We start from the raw sequence: 21,568 nt of genomic DNA on the forward strand, positions 1-21,568 counted from the left end.
GGCGTTATTGTTTCTGTAGCAATAAATGCCTGTTTGTGTCAGCCAATGTGTCGTTCCTTTGTTCCCCCAGAGCAAGGCCCGCCGTGGTCGGCGAGCACTCGGTAGCGTACGCGATCACGGGGTGGGGTCCGGGCGGCTTTGAACCGTGTCAGCCGCGATTGAGTGGGGATAAGTACTTATCTCCCCATGTCAAACCCCACATCTGGCGCCCAACGTGCCACATTAAAAGAGACATGACCACCGGACCGAGACGTTGAGAGGGGGCGCACTTTGCTGCCCGTCCGTTTTTTTTGTAACCTCGCACGAACTGAGCAGTCTCGTTCAACTCAAGAAAGGGCTTTGTTCACTCGAACTTTGCGTTTGCACAGCCGCCGACACGTTTTGCTAGCGAGTTAGGCATTGTGCCACGAGGCCCTTGCGGATGCCGTTTCCCCTCCCGTGACCTACGTTAAAGGCACGCCGAGAGCGTTTCGACAATTTTGCAGATCCGGTGGAGCCACTCAGGCTTGCTGACCGGTGCACATCGTCTCGCTGCCACCTGCTGCGACGGAGCGGCCTGTATCCTGTTCGCCGCATCCATCCGGGGCAGCTGTGGCGAGACCAGTCAGCAGTCACCTCCGGCTGCTGCTGCCCTGGCGACTACTGCAGGATCCTGGCCTGCAGTTTTCCCACCGGCCTTCGATGCGCGGGCCTGCGGACACGGTAGTCCGCGGGCCATACGAGTCATCCCAGCGGAGACCTTCACGCCGCCTTCGGAATACCGCGGAAGTCTGCGTGGACGCTGTCGGCGTGACCTCAGCTGCAAGACGTGCCTCAAGGACATGAAGACCAGGAGACTCCTCCATAGCATGTACTTTCAGGCGCGTGGGACTATTTAAGGTTGGGGGGATGTGGGGACCTGCCCTGCAGCCCCCTGAGTTTGCTTTCCCGCGAGGCACCGTGCAGCAGCAGTCTCACCCCGAGGATGGGCGCGTTCCCTTGCCAGTTACATTAACTGGCAAGAGAGGGCGCCAGCGTCGCGGCGCGGGAGACTGCTGAAGCCCGCCCGCGGGAGATGGGGTCTCTTCGGACGGGATAATGAGCCTGAGCGGACGCGTCGCTCGGGGCTCCGCTCTTCGCCGACGGGGCGAAGAAGCGACGGGGAGACAGGCTCCCGTACTCGTCCCGTCCGGCCTGCGGAGTTTATATCCCTTGCCCTAGCGCGGGCGAACATTCGCTCGGAACCTTGCTGGTGAGTCGGACGCCCTCGATTCATTAGCGTACCTTGTTGCTAGCTGGCGTTATTGTTTCTGTAGCAATAAATGCCTGTTTGTGTCAGCCAATGTGTCGTTCCTTTGTTCCCCCAGAGCAAGGCCCGCCGTGGTCGGCGAGCGCTCGGTAGCGTACGCGATCACGGGGTGGGGTCCGGGCGGCTTTGAACCGTGTCAGCCGCGATTGAGTGGGGAGAACGTAATTATCTCCCCAATTCAACCCCACAATGTAGATGACTGCTTCTTCCTCATTCGGAAAGATGATTTGCTGGCCTTTTCGTCCCATTTAAATTCCATTGAAGAAGCGATTGATTTCACCGTCGAAGAAGAAATTAATGGCGCGTTGCCCTTCCTGGACGTATTGGTAAAACGAAACAGTGGAAAGCTATCATTCAGCGTCTACAGGAAACCAACCCACACCGGAAGATACCTTAACTTCAAATCTGTGCACCAGGCTAATCAAAAGAAATCTGTTGCCACAACCTTGTTCAAACGCGCAGAACGCATATGCAGTTTTTCTGAAGATCGGGCAGTCGACTTTGGTACTGTACGGCAAGAACTCGCTCGAAACGAGTACCCAGCTGCTTTTGTGGCATCCGCTGAAAAGCAGTTATCTTGCCCGACACGTGAAACTCCCGTGTTGTCCCCTCTGAAACATGCCGCTGTTCCCTACACACCTGGAATAAGCGAAGCCTTGGCGCGTATTCTGCGCACATTCCAAGTTCACGTTGCCCATGTCCCCACAAGGAAACTTCGGCATGCGCTGGTTAACGTCAAAGACGTTCTCCCCAAAGAAAAGTACCCTGGCGTTGTTTACAGCGTCCCCTGCTCTGATTGTGACAGCGTCTACATCGGCGAGACTGGTGATTTTAATAGACGCCTAAAAAAAAAGAAAATTGTAATGACGTTAAGAACAAAAAAGTGAACTCTAATGCTATCGCCGAACACTCCGTATCAACTGGCCACGATATTGACTGGGGTGGGGCACACATGCTGGCAACTGAAAAGAATCTGTACCGTCGCCTTCACCTCGAATCATTATTCATTCAAACGACTAATCGCATCCTCAATCGCAACACTGGAAATCTAACTCCTGTATACGCACGCTCCCTGCGCCCTCTTTTCAAACGTATTTAATCCTGATGCACTTTCTAATCCTTCTATTCTCATTGTGAACAAGGCTCCCGTACGGGAGCCGAAACGTCATTTTGTTGTTTTTTTTACTTTTGGTCGGCGTCCTCCTTTTAAGTTTTATTATAATCGTCACCGACCAGACGAGGTTTCGTCCAACTCTCGACTTCATCAACCTTCGCCGGGCGTACGGCCAACCCATCGTCACAAGCATCCGTCAGTACGTGTCCCTGGTCACCCGTGTCGCATCGTTCAAAGGCCATCTTCAATTCAACCTGACGTGCAAGTCTTTAGCACTTATTCCACGATCGCTTCGTTTGATTCGTCCCGTCTGCACACCCTTCGGGCTGAGCGTTATTGGGAAGGCTGAACGTTCGCTCCTCCAAGCCAGGATACTTGAATGCAAAGAAAAGCTTAGAGCAATGGAAAATGAAGCCTTTTTCGCCCGCCGCCGCCTGGAATCCCGCTACCCGAAGGAATTTCCTAGCATTCAGCTGCATGCCAATCATAAAGCAACCATGGTGTCTCGGTCCGCTGACCGTGCACACAATAACAAGTTACGTCAACTCCTTCCGCTCCCTTCAACTACAGAGAAAGCTGCGCCTTCAACGGTTGTCCATAACCTTTCTTCTTATAAACCCAACAGCGCCGAGCTTTCTGTTTTAAACCTGGGCCTAAATTTCAACACTGGACCTACCCTGGATGCCAAAAAACTTGTGTGTGCCGTGGAAAACGCGGTTAACCAGGTTGAAACTTCGCGCCGAGATGAAGCAAGGACTCGTGCTGTCAGCGTCCTCTCCAGGTACCACCCGCAGCATCACACGTCCCCACTGACCACTGAACAGCGTGAAGCTGTGAGGAGCCTTCGCAAGAACATGGATCTTGTTATACTTCCAGCAGACAAAGGAAACACGACAGTTCTTCTGGACCGCAATGACTACATAAGCAGAATGCAAAGCCCACTGCAAGATGACGCCACCTACTCCCGTCTCGACAAGGACCCGACCGCAAAGGTGCAGCGCGCTTTACAAAGACTTCTTTCTGACGTGTTCAAATTCGTTCCTCCTTCCCACAAAGCACTTTACTTCAAACTGTTGTGCACGAATGGTTCCGCCCCCGCTCTTTACGGGCTTCCAAAGGTGCACAAACCTGGTATGCCGATGCGGCCCATCGTAGACTACAGTCGTTCTCCTCTTCACAGTTTATCCAGCTACCTTCACCGGATCCTCAGGCCACTTGTCGGTCTAGTCTCAACACACGTACGCAACTCGACTGACTTCATCAAGAAGGTAAGCGACGTATCACCGGACGATGACGAGTACATGGTTTCGTTTGACGTCAAGTCGCTTTTCACATGCGTTCCCGTTGACCTCGCCGTACAAGTGTGTTCTGCTGCCCTTGAAGCTGACAATTGTTTACCACAAAGGACCCCCATTGACATTCCAGATCTCCGCAGGCTCTTACAGTTCTGCCTGGACAACACTTATTTCGTCTTCCAAGGCTCTTTTTACCGACAACTTCAGGGCACACCAATGGGCGCCTCTATCTCAGTGACTGTCGCGAATCTGACTATGGAATTTGTTGAGCGCCGTGCCCTTGAAACATCCCCATCACCGCCAAGAATCTTTCTTAGATATGTAGATGACTGCTTCTGCCTCATTCGGAAAGATGATTTGCTGGCCTTTTCGTCCCATTTAAATTCCATTGAAGAAGCGATTGATTTCACCGTCGAAGAAGAAATTAATGGCGCGTTGCCCTTCCTGGACGTATTGGTAAAACGAAACAGTGGAAAGCTATCATTCAGCGTCTACAGGAAACCCACCCACACCGGAAGATACCTTAACTTCAAATCTGTGCACCCGGCTAATCAAAAGAAATCTGTTGCCACAACCTTGTTCAAACGCGCAGAACGCATATGCAGTTTTCCTGAAGATCGGGCAGTCGACTTTGGTACTGTACGGCAAGAACTCTCGCGAAACGAGTACCCAGCTGCTTTTGTGGCATCCGCTGAAAAGCAGTTATCTTGCCTGACACATGAAACTCCCGTGTTGTCCCCTCTGAAACGTGCCGCTGTTCCCTACACACCTGGAATAAGCGAAGCCTTGGCGCGTATTCTGCGCACATTCCAAGTTCACGTTGCCCATGTCCCCACAAGGAAACTTCGGCATGCGCTGGTTAACGTCAAAGACGTTCTCCCCAAAGAAAAGTACCCTGGCGTTGTTTACAGCGTCCCCTGCTCTGATTGTGACAGCGTCTACATCGGCGAGACTGGTGATTTTAATAGACGCCTAAAAGAAAAGAAAATTGTAATGACGTTAAGAACAAAAAAGTGAACTCTAATGCTATCGCCGAACACTCCGTATCAACTGGCCACGATATTGACTGGGGTGGGGCACACATGCTGGCAACTGAAAAGAATCTGTACCGTCGCCTTCACCTCGAATCATTATTCATTCAAACGACTAATCGCATCCTCAATCGCAACACTGGAAATCTAACTCCTGTATACGCACGCTCCCTGCGCCCTCTTTTCAAACGTATTTAATCCTGATGCACTTTCTAATCCTTCTATTCTCATTGTGAACAAGGCTCCCGTACGGGAGCCGAAACGTCATTTTGTTGTTTTTTTTACTTTTGGTCGGCGTCCTCCTTTTAAGTTTTATTATAATCGTCACCGACCAGACGAGGTTTCGTCCAACTCTCGACTTCATCAACCTTCGCCGGGCGTACGGCCAACCCATCGTCACAAGCATCCGTCAGTACGTGTCCCTGGGCACCCGTGTCGCATCGTTCAAAGGCCATCTTCAATTCAACCTGACGTGCAAGTCTTTAGCACTTATTCCACGATCGCTTCGTTTGATTCGTCCCGTCTGCACACCCTTCGGGCTGAGCGTTATTGGGAAGGCTGAACGTTCGCTCCTCCAAGCCAGGATACTTGAATGCAAAGAAAAGCTTAGAGCAATGGAAAATGAAGCCTTTTTCGCCCGCCGCCGCCTGGAATCCCGCTACCCGAAGGAATTTCCTAGCATTCAGCTGCATGCCAATCATAAAGCAACCATGGTGTCTCGGTCCGCTGACCGTGCACACAATAACAAGTTACGTCAACTCCTTCCGCTCCCTTCAACTACAGAGAAAGCTGCGCCTTCAACGGTTGTCCATAACCTTTCTTCTTATAAACCCAACAGCGCCGAGCTTTCTGTTTTAAACCTGGGCCTAAATTTCAACACTGGACCTACCCTGGATGCCAAAAATCTTGTGTGTGCCGTGGAAAACGCGGTTAACCAGGTTGAAACTTCGCGCCGAGATGAAGCAAGGACTCGTGCTGTCAGCGTCCTCTCCAGGTACCACCCGCAGCATCACACGTCCCCACTGACCACTGAACAGCGTGAAGCTGTGAGGAGCCTTCGCAAGAACATGGATCTTGTTATACTTCCAGCAGACAAAGGAAACACGACAGTTCTTCTGGACCGCAATGACTACATAAGCAGAATGCAAAGCCCACTGCAAGATGACGCCACCTACTCCCGTCTCGACAAGGACCCGACCGCAAAGGTGCAGCGCGCTTTACAAAGACTTCTTTCTGACGTGTTCAAATTCGTTCCTCCTTCCCACAAAGCACTTTACTTCAAACTGTTGTGCACGAATGGTTCCGCCCCCGCTCTTTACGGGCTTCCAAAGGTGCACAAACCTGGTATGCCGATGCGGCCCATCGTAGACTACAGTCGTTCTCCTCTTCACAGTTTATCCAGCTACCTTCACCGGATCCTCAGGCCACTTGTCGGTCTAATCTCAACACACGTACGCAACTCGACTGACTTCATCAAGAAGGTAAGCGACGTATCACCGGACGATGACGAGTACATGGTTTCGTTTGACGTCAAGTCGCTTTTCACATGCGTTCCCGTTGACCTCGCCGTACAAGTGTGTTCTGCTGCCCTTGAAGCTGACAATTGTTTACCACAAAGGACCCCCATTGACATTCCAGATCTCCGCAGGCTCTTACAGTTCTGCCTGGACAACACTTATTTCGTCTTCTAAGGCTCTTTTTACCGACAACTTCAGGGCACACCAATGGGCGCCTCTATCTCAGTGACTGTCGCGAATCTGACTATGGAATTTGTTGAGCGCCGTGCCCTTGAAACATCCCCATCACCGCCAAGAATCTTTCTTAGATATGTAGATGACTGCTTCTGCCTCATTCGGAAAGATGATTTGCTGGCCTTTTCGTCCCATTTAAATTCCATTGAAGAAGCGATTGATTTCACCGTCGAAGAAGAAATTAATGGCGCGTTGCCCTTCCTGAACGTATTGGTAAAACGAAATAGTGGAAAGCTATCATTCAGCGTCTACAGGAAACCCACCCACACCGGAAGATACCTTAACTTCAAATCTGTGCACCCGGCTAATCAAAAGAAATCTGTTGCCACAACCTTGTTCAAACGCGCAGAACGCATATGCAGTTTTCCTGAAGATCGGGCAGTCGACTTTGGTACTGTACGGCAAGAACTCTCGCGAAACGAGTACCCAGCTGCTTTTGTGGCATCCGCTGAAAAGCAGTTATCTTGCCTGACACATGAAACTCCCGTGTTGTCCCCTCTGAAACGTGCCGCTGTTCCCTACACACCTGGAATAAGCGAAGCCTTGGCGCGTATTCTGCGCACATTCCAAGTTCACGTTGCCCATGTCCCCACAAGGAAACTTCGGCATGCGCTGGTTAACGTCAAAGACGTTCTCCCCAAAGAAAAGTACCCTGGCGTTGTTTACAGCGTCCCCTGCTCTGATTGTGACAGCGTCTACATCGGCGAGACTGGTGATTTTAATAGACGCCTAAAAGAACATTGTAATGACGTTAAAAACAAAAAAAGTGAACTCTAATGCTATCGCCGAACACTCCGTATCAACTGGCCACGATATTGACTGGGGTGGGGCACACGTGCTTGCAACTGAAAAGAATCTGTACCGTCGCCTTCACCCCGAATCATTATTCATTCAAACGACTAATCGCACCCTCAATCGCAACACTGGAAATCTAACTCCTGTATACGCACGCTCCCTGCGCCCTCTTTTCAAACGTATTTAATCCTGATGCACTTTCTAATCCTTCTCATTGTGAACAAGGCTCCCGTACGGGAGCCGAAACGTCATTTTGTTGTTTTTTTTTACTTTTGGTCGGCGTCCTCCTTTTAAGTTTTATTATGATCGTCCCCGACCAGACGAGTTTTCGTCCAACTCTCGACTTCATTGTCGATACCATTTCCTGATTCCGGGTTGCGGCAGTAATTGCTCTGCTGGCAGCGTCCTTGTAGGCATCCCAGTCTGTAGATTTTATGAGGAATTTCTTTGGCGCCGTCTGCGCGTGGACAGCAGATATGAGGACTGGGTAAGGATCATTTCCACGTGTTTCCAAATCAGTGCACCAGGCAAAGTTGTGGGCAAATGAACTTGTTACAAAGGTCACGGCGATGCTGCTGGCAGTCGTCAGGCCTAGGAGGTAGGTTAGGCTGCCGTCATCGAGCGGTTCAATCGAATGTGTTGAGAGAAGTTCTGCAAGCTTGGCTCCTCGAGCACATGTATGTGAGCTGCCCCAAATTTCATGGCGCGCATTGAAGTCTCCGCAAATAATATGCGGAGAGGACGTCCTTCCATTCAAGTTTTCAAGCCTCGGAGCGTCGAATGGCTTGACTGGCTCAAGATGTACTCCAATGAGAGTGTACACTTGTCTGCCAATTAGCGTCACAGCGCACACGTACTCGTGGTCGCTGTGAGGAGGAACATCAACCAAGGAGGCCGGGGTACCCTTGTGAAAGCCTATTAGCATTCGGCTGACGTCATCTGGCCGTTTTGAATGCTGAGAATACTATCCGTGAAGTCTAAAATTCTCCGCGGCGCGAGACTCTGAGATCACTATGTAAGGTAAGTGGTACGCTCGCACGAGCTGCCGGAAATCGGAGAGCTTCGAGCGTAAACCACGAGCGTTCCACTGGAAAATGGTGCATGCGCGAAATATGTTTTCGATGGTCAGTTGCGGTGAAGCTGTCGCTGCGGAAGCCATGATTATTGCTGTCTAGTATTGCGCCCCTGCGGAGCGTAGGAGGCCGGCACCAGCGTCTCCAGTGCAAGTAGAGCCTCTACTTCTGGGAGACCTCGTGATGACGGGCTGCCGCGGATAAGAGCTTTGATGGCTGCAAACAGCATCGGATTCAGTAGGCATGTGACATCTTGTTCTGTGCTGCCGTTTTGCTGCCTTTCGGTGATCATCCTGTCAGGTAGCGGCGCCTTAGGCTGGGAGCGAGAGTGGCCGTTTGTCGGGACTTGTGTCTAGTGCTCCGACAGCTTTGAAGGAGACGGTGAGCCGGCGGGCTTGCCACGTTTCTTTTTTACTGCTGCTGAATATGTGTTTCCAGCTCTCTTGTCTTGCTTCGTTGATGCATGTTGGCTGATCTCCGGCATATTCGTGAAAACCATGTCAGGGTTAGGCGATGGTTCATATCGTTTGGGCGGTTTCCCTTGAACTTGCTCCGTAGTGCATGCAAGTGTAGCAGCTTTCTTTTTAATGCACCCTTCGTATGAAGCAGGGTGCCGTCCATTGCAGTTCGTGCAGTCAGGTTGCGATCTTGATGTGCATTCTTTGTGCGAATGGAGGCCAGCACGTACTTTGCAGCGAACAGGCCCTGTGCAATGCCTCGAGATATGGTCATTCGTCTGAATTTTGTAGCATTGTGTTGCCACCCCAACATATTCTGTTACAGAGTAACTGGAGAATCCAAGTGCTACCCTTTTAGGTAGCAATGAATACTTGGCGAATTCCAAGATAACCGTTCTACGACGTATTTCTCTGATCTTACCACCATCTTCAGGAACGTGAGTGATGAGCCGCCTTGCTCAGATGACGCCTTGGTCGCGTAGGTACTCTTGTAGGCCTTCGTTTGAGTACGTGATTTCAACATCTTGAATTTCTACATAATTAGCCATGCATGCGTAACGCACACGGGCCTCCACAACCACTCCAGCCAGTGTAGTGGCTGCGAGCAGGCGGTTGGCAACTTGGAGTGTTGACATTTTAACCATGAGGCTTCCATCCTTGTTAATTCCATGGCTGAGAAGTTTTTTTGAGCCGGCGTTACAACCGGAGACGCTACGATGTTGGGTTTCACTTTCCATAAGCTTTCTCCTTCCAGGGTAGGCCTGCAGATCACAGGAACACCAGCAAATCTTTTTTTCTTATAGAATACAACCGTGAAGGATGCCTGGTCCATCTCCTTTGCATTATCGCCCAAGGGCTCGCAGGTGGTTTGTTCTTCCCGCAGTCTCTCGTTTGCCGGGCGTTGGCCTGCGGCCGCGGCTACAGTGGCCACCGGAGCAGCGGTTGCCACTGCTTCCGTGAGTGCAGCACGGAGCGCAGCCGGCGGGGAAGTTCCACGTCGGGGCGGGTACGGTGCCCAGACGATCGCTTGACGGGTTTTTGCCGGTGAGCGGGGAGGTCGCCGCAAAGCGAATACACAAGCCAGGAAAGAGTGCTCACACTGTGGAGAAACGGGAAAAATTCATGAGACCTCCAACACCGCGGTATGCCGGTATTGCACCAAGGCACAGACACACTGCCAGTTCTTGAGCGAGTGCATTACTCTAGACTTCTTCACGTGTAATTGTCATGTCGCCACCATAACGTGAAGTCTCAGCTGGCATCTAACAAGCTTGGTTTGCCGGATTTGCAGCCCTATTCTTAACTCAAGGGCAACATAGGCAATGGTGTCACCTCGACATGCAGTTTATATCGGCCAACATGCCCCCAGAACGAGTCGATTGAATAGCAGAATTGGCAGCTTGTATGCGCCCCGGCGCCTTTCTGAGGCGAAGAGCGCGAACAAACTGTCGATGCGTTCCCGCTGCTTACACGAACGACAAATTCTGAATGATGAACTTCTGATTGAAAAGGGTAGAAACTTGGGCTTGTTGGTACATTTTCAAGGGTAGAATTGGTAGCGCAAAAAAACACAGGGACACAGGGACACAGAGAGACAACACCACAAAGCGCTTTGTGGTGTTGTCTCTCTGTGTCCCTGTGTTTTTTTGCGCTACCAATTCTACTTCTGATTGAAGAGTGATGAAATAACACTTGTTTTACGATTACGTTGACCTCATCTGCGCCAGCACAGCGGCTGTCCAAGGGACTAGGGATAGCTTTCATCAAAGTAGGTGAACTCTGAGACGCCATTTAGAATGTCAGTGGCAGCACAAAGAACTCTCGGAATTTTCTTGGAAGTACGAACAACGGGTCGAAACTAAAGAAGTGATTTAAAAGTAATTTTCATTACTTTGGGAAGCAACTGTAATGTACTGTCATTACTTTGTGATGGCGTTATTATTTAATGCAATTTAATTACTTTTGCGGGAATTCTGAGGAAGTAATTAGTAATATACTTTAATTACTTTTCAAACGTAAGTTTGCCATGTATGTTATAAACTGTCTTTATAAAAATGATTTTAATGGACTACCGAATGGCGATGAGTCCATATTCAACGATGAAGTCCCGATACATCGTCCCCGCCTTTGACCCCAAAGTAAGTCAGGTCAAGGTGCGCTGCCTACGGCGGCCACCCGTTTCCTTTTCGAGCCTGCCTCTGAGAATGGATGCTGTAAACGCAGCGCAAAGTGTCGTGATATGCGCGGAGAACGACTGCGCATCACACCCTCTGTGTGCTGTTGAGAGTTTCATCTCTCTTTTGTCTGCAAAGGTAGCTCTTGAAGTCTTGCAGTAGTGCAAGAGCTACCTTTGTGACCCTTGCTTGGTATCTTTTTTGTTACGGACACGTATGAGTGTTCGAGGTGGCTCGCAAATAAATTTGATTTTTTTTAAAGCCAACTTTCCTCCTCTGCTTCGAGGTTCTTTTCCGAACCGGCTTGGAAAAGAGAGCAAAGGCGGCGCGGAACATATCAGTGGTTCCGCCTTTTATGGCCGATGAAGGCACGTCGCGCGCCTTTCAGTTGCCCGTGGTCCGAAGTCTAACCTTTCTGGCGGGCCGCAGGCGCAGCGCACATCCATGGATGGTTCTAAATTGATCCAAGATTGGTTAGCAAGTCCAGCATTCTTGGACATCAATTTTAATTGCGAGGCGACTGTGGAATATTGCAAGTATACTGAAATATTGAAGCTAATGACCCACCTTTCCCGTGTGTATCAAAATCTTTCTTTTAAAGTTTGTAAATCACTCGCATCGAATAGTCAACACTGCCGCAGGAAACCATGAGCGAATGTTTGTCGACAACAAAAACGCTAATAGCAAAAAATGCCAGCCTGCCGAGGGGAGATCTGCGGGTATATTGATTGTTATAGCAGAACTTTTCTATATGTAAAAAAAATGCGTTCGTGAACAGTTTCCCTTTGAAAAATGCGTTTGTCCAGAATATCTGGATATGTAAAATAGGCGAGAGGACCTGATCTTACATCTCCTCTCAAATACCGAAGCTTACGTGAGGAGCTGCAAACGGAGTTGGGAAGGGAGTGGCAACTGTCGGTCGCAAATAGTCTGTCCCGAATGAATCATTTTCCAGCAGCGTGTTGATGAACGAAGATGCTAGGGTCTCTTCGCACCGCTTCTCCAGCCATCATACCGATTCGCTGCCAACTGCATCACCATACACCTCCACCGATCACATTGATCGCCATTGAAGAATTCCCAACCCATCGCCATTTACCTGGCTTCAAACATGGGTAGTTGAGACTACCGCTATGCACGGGAGGCGCATCCGTATCTCGTCCAAACCTGTAGTGCATGAGCGCCTACCGTGTTAGAACAAGCGGGTGTGGCAGAGAACCATCCTAAACGATCAGATTCCCAAGCGTTATCTCAATGAGCAAATCCGTTATACGAAATATGGAATGTGCGTTCAACTTCGTGAACGTGTGATTAAAAGTACTTGAGCGAACAGGGAACACACAGATGAATGGGCCGAATGGAGGGATGATTTTAATGAGTAGTCATTGTGATATGAAAATACTATGACTGCAAGTGACCGCTGCACCGCGCTCTGTTTGCTTCTTCGGGTGCGTTCCAATACTCCCAAGTAGACGGCTACTTGGACGTATAGCCGGACAGCCGCCATCTTGGGACGCGTTCCATTTCTCACGAAGCCGTGTAAGATGGCTGCTTCGCCGAAATCTACATCGATACAGGCTAACTTACTGTCTGAAGATGGCGGGGCTGTTGTACGCGGGTGAGCGAGTCGTGCTCTTGCGGGCGTCGGACTGTGCCCGGAGTATAGGAAAGGAAAAATGTGAGTCATTCCACTATGTTACTTGGTACGCAAACTAGTGCCTAATTAATCTTCGTGGACGTGCGATTCCTAGCAGTGAATCACGCAGGAGAAAATCGTGCGGTTGAGAGCTTTGCTACAGCAGCGGACGCTGTAGGCCTGTTTACATGATCCGGCATCGTCAGATGCCGGATCCCAATTAGCACCTTGATTTTAGGGACTAATACTCGTCACTGTAATTGGGTTCCTCGATGGGCGTTAAGATGGCTGGCGGGACGGTTAACAAATGTGTTTTTCTGTTGCTGTATTAGTTGCATCAACTCTTTCGCGCACATTCTTTTTAATCTCCACAGTCTCAGAACAAACACACCGGCATGTTGCGAATTGATTTTAGTCTTTGCAGGATTAAAGCTCGCTGCTGTCTTTAGGTTTTTCGCTGTCGCCGATTAGCACGTAAGGCAGACAGCAGGTTTAATGGCACGCATGTGTTTTCCTGTTTCAGTGTATATTAGCCATATCGCATTTCGCGCAAATTGATTACAGTCTTTCGTATTATTTCTTATGTTTACAGGACCGTCTGGACGAGCACGCTCGAGGAACATGTACAGTTTAGTATCAATAATAAAAGAATAATTGCTTATGTCTTTAGCGTCGTTTTCGGAGAGCGGCCCCGTCTGCTACAAGTAGACTTACCGATAGGCGCATCTACCAGTCCGATTTACGCGCAAAGTCATTGCAGAGAAAATGTGCAAACTTGTTGAAAACACGTTTTTAATGATCGTTATTGCTCAGTTCGAGATAAATTACAGTACAACTGTTCATAAGCTTTAGTTACATTTATACGTCGCGAGGCGGCGTGAGCAGTAGACAAGTTCCAATATATGAACATGTAGGCGGCTTCCTAGACGTCTCACTAGACGTCTTGTCGGACGTCTAGAGAATTATTGGAACGCACCCTTAATCTACGCGCACTTGCTTATTTGCGTGTTTTATTAAAAAGCAAATGCCTTAACGGCCTGCTTATCCTTTTCTACGAAAAAGAAAATTGTTCAATATAAAAAAATTATATCCAAAAACTATCGTGTGTAGCAGCAGGATAATTCCTAAAGATAAAAAAAAATGTTCCGTCGGTTCTTCGTAACTTTTTTTGCATGATTCTAAATAGAATCATTGGGACTCAGTGTGTGCGAAATTCTCAATTTTTGACTTTGAAATTTAATTAAACGTCACATTCTTTGGAACTACGCTTGTCTCTGCTGGAGTAAAGGGTGCCGCAGTTCTTTCCAAGAGTACGCGAGAATGACATGATACAGAGCTCGCACTCCTCTTGGTATTTTTTTTTCATTGTGAGCGGTCCAGTGTGCGGTCCTGTGCAAGCAGTATTCTTGAGTTCGTTGAAGAGAAGCACCGGTTCTTTTGAGGCATGCCGTGTAGGAGGCAGGGAGACCACGCTGCCACTTTCCAGATTTCAGTCTCGAGCTCACAGCATCTACAAACTGCACTAACTAAAAATTTGTAATGCGAAATTCTCAAAGATTGAGTCCATGCAGAAGTATTTGAAGTAATCGAACGGGGAAGGTGCTCATTGCAGAGGGGGTTCGTATAAATATTTTTGTTTGCCTTGTTAAGCAGTGTCATGCTACATCCACAATATGAATTTTTCTGTGATAGCTTTTTTTTTATCGCACAGCGCGACCTGTTGGGCGTGTTGGTCGGCGATATTCCTTGGATGTTCACTGCTTTTGTGTTATAGTTTGTCTTTTGTTGGCTGCTGTTGTTGATTTACATTCAATGAATGCTATTTCTTCTTCATCGGATGAATCGACACCTCAACACGTGTGGTGGGTCTTCTTCTTCTTCTTCTTCACCCCAGGTATATGGCACATCGCTCTTGAAACTTCTTCCTTTCCAGATGAAAAGTGCTCGCGCTTAACGCCATTGCTTCATAGGCAACAGCAACAACGTAGACATCTTCGGAAGACTAAACATTTATTGCTGCATATAAACTGCCAAAGCGGCGTTATTTACACTACATAAACAGTGACAGGTAGCTCAAATACAACCTTATAGGACCTCCAGGTCCCCGTGATTCCATTTGGAATCTTTATTATTTGCGAAATATTTTGGCTCTCGTAAGTGTGTTTTTCTGCAAGAATTTTTTTTTTTCGAGGAGTAACATGAGGCTTACTTGTACCCTTCCACGTGGTTAGAGAGAAACGAAAATGGTTTTCTTTCTTCTACATGGTGCAAGGGGGGACCTGGCGCCATGGGCGAAAAAAAAAGCGGGACTTTCTCACTCAATTCACTACTGGTGGCCTTTAAATTTGATGATTCCAATTGTAATCACTGGGCCTCAAAAGGTTAAGGTTCCTTTGTTCCACCCCATAATTGTTGTGCTAGCATGTTCTCTTATTTTTTTGCACGAGACTGTATATGTGGCATACTCACATGCCATTTAATTAAAGTAATAAGTGCGGCTTTATTCTTTCGTATTTACAGTTATCGGCAGTGGCATTTATTTTCGGGCTTCGTTGCCCTCATCATTTCATTGTGCACTCACGTACTGTCAGGACAAATTTCCCCGTGCGATAAGATATATTAAATGAAGAAATACAATCAGAGGGAAACTAAATTATATGAAATATGAGATAAAATATGTTGTACGGGGCTCGGACATACAATATGAGATTCATATTGGTATGCGGCGAGTATAGGCTTGAGATCAGCAGCTGCGCAGATGACCTGTATCCTGTGCTATCGCTATTGAGCAATGACAATGCAAATTCCTCATCCAGGAGTGAGCGATGAGGGGCTAGTTGGTATTACATGGTTATAAAAACATGAAACTACGTAAGAGATAGGACACAGAAGATAAGTGCTCCAGACGAGCGCAGTCCTGTCCACTTCTCTTATGGGACCTGTCCCTGCATGCGTAGTTTGTTTTTATGATTCCTCCCCTAGCAACGGTCTATACTCACATATGGGGAATAGGAACACCAAAAAAGCCGCAAGAAAAGGTATACTATATGTTTTGAGTACTTCCATCAAATAAAAAGTTTATACTCGGCTTTCTAAATGAAGAGAGGAAATAAAATTTCATGCCGGTCGAAAAAGATGAAGCAGTGTAATTGACACTTTGCCAGTAGACGTCGGGAGAACAACAGCAACAACTTTTCCGCCCTTTACTCAAGTTCCTGGTTCGTTTATCTGTTCAAACGCCCACAACATTTCATTGCCGTACGTCACTGGCTTTCACCCAAAAGCCCTATTTATAGGAGCCTTCAGAGAGAGAAATCATTCTTCGATAGAAGCCCGCATCAACACGGCTGAAGCGCAATGGCCAACTACGGATGTAAGTATGACCTGGATTTCTTAACGACCTCCATTGTAGGCTTGGGACTTGCAAATCTGCACCAGCGATACCTAAGCGCTAGCCGTACGAGCGAAGGAGCAGCATTGATTTAGACCCAGTGGATTCTCAACATGTGTAAAAGCCGTTAAGCGCGGAAGTTATTGCGTTTAGACCAATCAAAATTAGGGCGCATAGGCAGGAACTCGCCAAACGACTCGGTTCTTGCACACGACTCTTGGAGCGGCGGTAACGCGCTCTCGATCAAGGGACAACTTTCTTTGGCTCTGCGGTCGCAGCTACGAACGCGAGCCTTCGGCTTACAGAGGTGCGCTGTCTTAACAGGCTCACAGTTCAATCGTACACGTCTACAATCTGGAGGCTCTAGCTTGCAGCTTCTACTGAAGCATGATAGGAACCTGTCCCGTAGTATCGAACTTTCCTAAGCGTGCTCGGAATGCGAGCAAAGTTCTCGTAAGTAGCCGAAATTGCCTCGCAGTGAGTCAGTACAGGCCACCGTGCCACTGGGTGCTGTGTCACGGAGAGAGCATACCCCCCAACGCTGTGCCCGGTGGCGAGGACAAGGGTGGAAGAGCCATGTTCGTGGCCCGCGCCGTGCACGAAGGCGACGTGATACCCGGCAAGGTGGTGCCATCTCGGGGCTTCTGCTACGTGCCGTACAAAAAGGAGGAGCACTGCTACAAGGACTATCAGGTAAGCATGATGCACCATGCCCCTGATATTCTTGCATGAATATTTATCCAGATCACAATTTGCGCTCAGGTCGTAAGGAGAAGAAAACTTTGACTACAGGTATTTACCTTCTCAGGTTAGTCAAGTCATATTTGTTTTCTCTCCGAGATGAAGAAAGACGGGCTTTTTTCTGCGCGTATCTAAAATGAGCCACAGCGGAATCAGGTACCCGGGAATCAAAGCATACGGGAGTCTGTCCCCAATATTTCAATAAACGACGTTGCTTTACGCAGGGCTTCGCGTTTCGACATCAGTTAGCAGCATCCCTTCCCTTCATACCCAGCAATTCTGGGCAATAGCATTTCTCAATAGAAAACCATTTATGAACGCATTTTTTTTTCATATACATTAACAACCAACGTATCTGCAGATCACCCGACGGTAGTCTTGAATTTTTTTTCTATTAACGTTTTTGCTATCGTCAAAAGCGTTTCCCATTGGTTTTCTATGGGAGTCTTAACTGTTCGATGCGAACGATGGAAACACTCCAAAAGAAAGATTTTGCTACATATCAGAAGAATGGACGATTACCTTCACTATTACCGTGAAAGTATTTTGCAGTTTTCTAATTTTAAAAATTTTTGTCCGAAATTGCTGGACATGTTCCTGTGACAGGACGTGTATAGGCAGGACGTGGTGCCCCTAGATTTTCATGAAAATGACGTAATTGTAGTGAGATCTTGGTGTAAGACATTTTAGGTGGTTTGGTTTTATGAACAGTGAGCAAGCACCATTCGCGTCGCTAGTGATATAAGGCTGCGTGCTCTACTGTTCAACAAATTAAGTCACTTTAACAGTGGGATGGGACATCATTAGAAGCAACGTTGTTAATACATATTCATGTGCCTTTGTTAGTTCTCTACCCACATGCACAATGTTGTCACTGTGATCGTATCTTTATTTGCACACACATAATCATGCCATGAGTGCTTCCGTTGAGAACTTGCTCCAACCTGCTTGTATCGCCCTTTCCCGGTTGCGCGCTGCCCCTTGTTTTTCAGTCCAGACTTCGCGCAGTGATCACGTACCCTTGCGACGTCATTGCCCTCTCGACCAATCAGCGACTTCTGTGACTAACGCAGGACATGAATCCGCATCATGCGCGGTGCCGCGGTGGGCAGTTGGCAATTGAGTGGAATTTGATTGAATTAATTTAATCGCCAGCTGCCATGATGGTAAGGTTGTGATGACGTCACAAGGTTACGCCACCTATCGCGAGTAATCAAATACTTCTGTTACAGACGCGGGACGCGAAATCGCACGATGAAGTATAATGCTCTCGCATTTAAAAATTACGGTTTCGCGGAATGTGTGCAGCATGATCTGCCCCGTATGAACCACCCTGTGTTGCCGCCTGCATTCGTCCCGAGTCTTTAGCGGTTTTTATTCGTAATGTCTTACCAAGTGGCCTACAACTATATCTTCATATAAGATCTGCTAAGCCCTTCGCACGGCGTGCAAGTATAACGGGACATATTAATATTGATTGCGTTATCCTTTTCACGGTGTCCACTTCTTTGAGCATTGGTAGAGTGAGGGAGTGTGCGTAGCTGCACAAAGTTATCCCATTCATTTCATATCACTTCTTATAAGTTCTATAGTCCTTTATTTATTTTGCATTTTTCATTTTCTTTTCCATTCTATGGACGAGGCACGGCCCTTGCTTAGACGGCTCTCTTACTGTTCGAGGTATACGGGATATATGCGGTACTACGGCATATAGCATCAGTGGTCGTGTGGTTGGAGATATACACTGCCCCTGAAACCCAAGAAGAGTAAGATTGAGTCGCTCCAGCTACGAGAATGGTTTTCTTCCAACACGCATATTAACTCTTTAAACGCTCAAATTATGAAGGAATAAAATTAAAAAATCATTACCTCTACATTATACGAGCTAATCTATTCACATTCAAAACCCAATATCAGAATTTTATTAGCCCGCTGAAATTTGAGCAATCGGTTGGTCGTCTTTAGCAACTTTTAGCATTTCGTCTATTTTGTGCAGCTAGTCCAAGTTATGTGAACAATCAAATCGAACGCAGCGTTAGTAGGGGTTGTTATTATCCAACAAGTGTCTTGTGACTAGTGCCGCAAAAAGTGTCAGAAAATAAGATACGAGGAAATTTTGGGCACTGGCTGGAAGTCGCACAATTGCGCCCCTTTTTCTCTTGACAAAATTTGCTCACAGTGACGCGAAATGTTTTGACCGGGAAGCACTGGCTACTTCCAGCATGTTTACATCTAAGTTTGTGTGCAAGCACCGTGTAGTAATGAGTACAAGGGGTGGAAATGGTATGTCGTGAATCCTTAACTCCGGGCATTAAATGGTTAATGTGGACGTTCCCAGCGGGCGTACTGAATTGGATTTCGAAACATCAGCATTAATGCAGGCACTGCGTAACCACGGTATGAGAAAGTCATATGCAAAGGTGTTAAAAAATATCTATAGAGGCTGCACAGCGATCATAGTACTCCTCAGGGAGAGTGATAAAACACCTATCGAGGAAGGTGTGAGTCAAAGTGGCAAGACCTCTCTGCTGGTATTTACCGCTTGTTTACAAGAGCTCTTAAGAGGGTGGGACTGGGAGTATCTGGGTATAGAAGTTAATGGAGGACCCTTTGGTGACCTCCGATTTGCGTTAATCATCGTCCTGCTATATAACTCGAGGCAAGAGCCGCAGTGCATGATTGAGAATCTAAACATTCAGAGGAACGGTGCGACTAAAGAACACCAACAAATCGCATAGAAACCGGGTGAACTGTAGATCAGTGGGACAGGCATTTGTTCTGCAGTGGGTGTGTTGGGATGATGAGGATGACCCAACCGTGCGAGAGACCGCGCTGTACCTGACTCAGCGACAGCGACTCGCATATATGGTGAGTTGGAGATGCTCGCAGTGTGCAGTTTGACACCGGAGTGCATTGCTACCCGCGGCCTACTCACAATGCGGCTGTTCGGTGTATAATTACAGGCAACTGTAGGTGCGGGCGTGGTAGAAAGTTTGGTGCTGTTGATGAGTTCTAGTTAATTCACAGTCCAATAAATGAGTCGTCAATGCACGCTGCGCCCAAAATCTTTTTCGCAGGTGCTCGTCTCTGACGGCGCTTCACTGGCCTGGCTGCCAAGCTCTGGTGGTGATGTGCCGAGCGGAGCTATTCAAGGGGGCGTGACCTCGTCTGGAGAGCCTCTCTACATTGGCCGTGCCCGCCACGAGGGCAATCTGACCGTCGGCAAGTTCCACCCGTCTCACAAGACCGTTTACGTACCTTTCGGTGGCGTCGAATATGGCTACAGTCAGTACGAGATACTGGTCTGCGAGACAATCAACTTCTGAGAAGCAACGACAAGACTGACAGAGTTCCAGGGAACACTGCGTCATCCTCCTGGAGGTCACTTACGAGCGGTCCTTGTCGAATCACAGCGCTCATTTTGTGAGCCCAGACCAACTCTAGGCAGTGCAGTGTACAGCGCTGCGCAGATGTAATAATTGGAGACAGCCTCTGTTCACGTCATCGTTGCAATGAGAAAAAAACAATACTACAGGGCTGTCTTGCAGCGTGCTGCTTTACTCTTCCTAACTGGGGCTGAAAATTACGAAGAAAAAGAAATCCAATCGAAAGAAAAGGACATGTAACGGTGGACTGTTAAATGATTGCTGTCAATTTTAGTTTTTCTTTTAACCTACTGCATGTTGATTGTTCGATCGGGTCTAATTGAACGCATAATCTATATCCAGGCATATGAATCCAGGTTTTTGTTCAGAATAAAAATATGTCACTCAGCACAGCGGTTTCCATTTTTTGTGTGTGATCTTTGTACACCAAATATAAAAATAAACGTGCAAGGGCAAAGTAATGCCGGAGGTGAGCCTAAGATTGGTGCGCCACAGGTGCAAAGCTGCTTTCTTGGTACAATACTTCCAAAGAACGCCTATTTTCTCTCCTCAATTATGGAAGAGTTGACATTCGAAGTTACGTGCTACAGTGCGCGTCACTAGCTGCCAAAAGTAAGAATGGTTTGAAAGTGCTATACAGACCATGATACTGGCCCCCTAAAAAAGAGAAAAAAAAACTGTCGCGAGGAAATCAAAAGGTATCGAGGCATTCTTTCACATCCACGAGAAGAGCCTTGAAACGGTAGTGCTTTATAGATTCTGGAGCAGTTCAGTCTCCAAATGCTTAATGAAAGCGATAACGGAGGGTAGTTAACACCCTTGGACTAATCCCATGCCCTGGCGTTCTCATCGGCCGGACCACCATTATGCCGTCTAAGAGCAGGCAGTCGGGCACGAAACATTGAGAGCACAATCTCCAAGCTATGCTACCTTGTGAGTATGATTTAACTATGAAGACATCTGCAGTGATGACAAGATTTGTTCCGTGTAGAAATAGAGCGATGAAATATAATGTGACAAAGGGAAATCAGAATTATGCAAAGTATAATGCCAAAGGTGCGAATTTTATTGTAGGTATGCTGACAGACATGCTGTAGTAGGACCAGATAAAACGGGCGAGGCTATTCTAAATCATTCCTAGTGAATGCACCAAATTTTCTGCAGCTGCATCCCAAACATGTGTGGCATCCTCTAGCCGTCGACGTACAGGTATTTCGTGCAGCAGTAGCAGCTTTAGCGGTGACTGCCAATATTTGTGGCATGTATTTGATTGTAAGAACTTTTTAGCAATCCAAATAACTCTAACGCTTCCATTCTTCTGTCTTCCTTCTCTTTTGTGCTATCATTATCACTCTACACTGTGTGGGGTGACGACGTACCCGCGGCGGCTGCGGCTTGCTTGGAGACGGCAGTCTTTTCCGTTAATATTGTGATT

General features: G+C 47.8%; 1 protein-coding gene across 1 annotated transcript; it reads left to right on the forward strand.

Moving 5' to 3' along the window:
• Positions 1 to 15,949: 15,949 nt before the first annotated feature.
• Positions 15,950 to 20,474, forward strand: LOC144133754 (natterin-4-like). The gene is made up of 3 exons (XM_077666875.1): positions 15,950 to 15,988; positions 16,485 to 16,699; positions 19,825 to 20,474. Exons 1-3 carry the CDS (start codon positions 15,973 to 15,975, stop codon positions 20,071 to 20,073), a joined length of 480 nt encoding a protein of 159 aa, XP_077523001.1. The 5' UTR covers positions 15,950 to 15,972; the 3' UTR covers positions 20,074 to 20,474.
• Positions 20,475 to 21,568: the final 1,094 nt, after the last annotated feature.

This window comes from Amblyomma americanum, chromosome 1, assembly GCF_052857255.1.
Source record: "Amblyomma americanum isolate KBUSLIRL-KWMA chromosome 1, ASM5285725v1, whole genome shotgun sequence".
In the NCBI taxonomy this organism is placed as follows: Eukaryota; Metazoa; Arthropoda; class Arachnida; order Ixodida; family Ixodidae; genus Amblyomma; species Amblyomma americanum.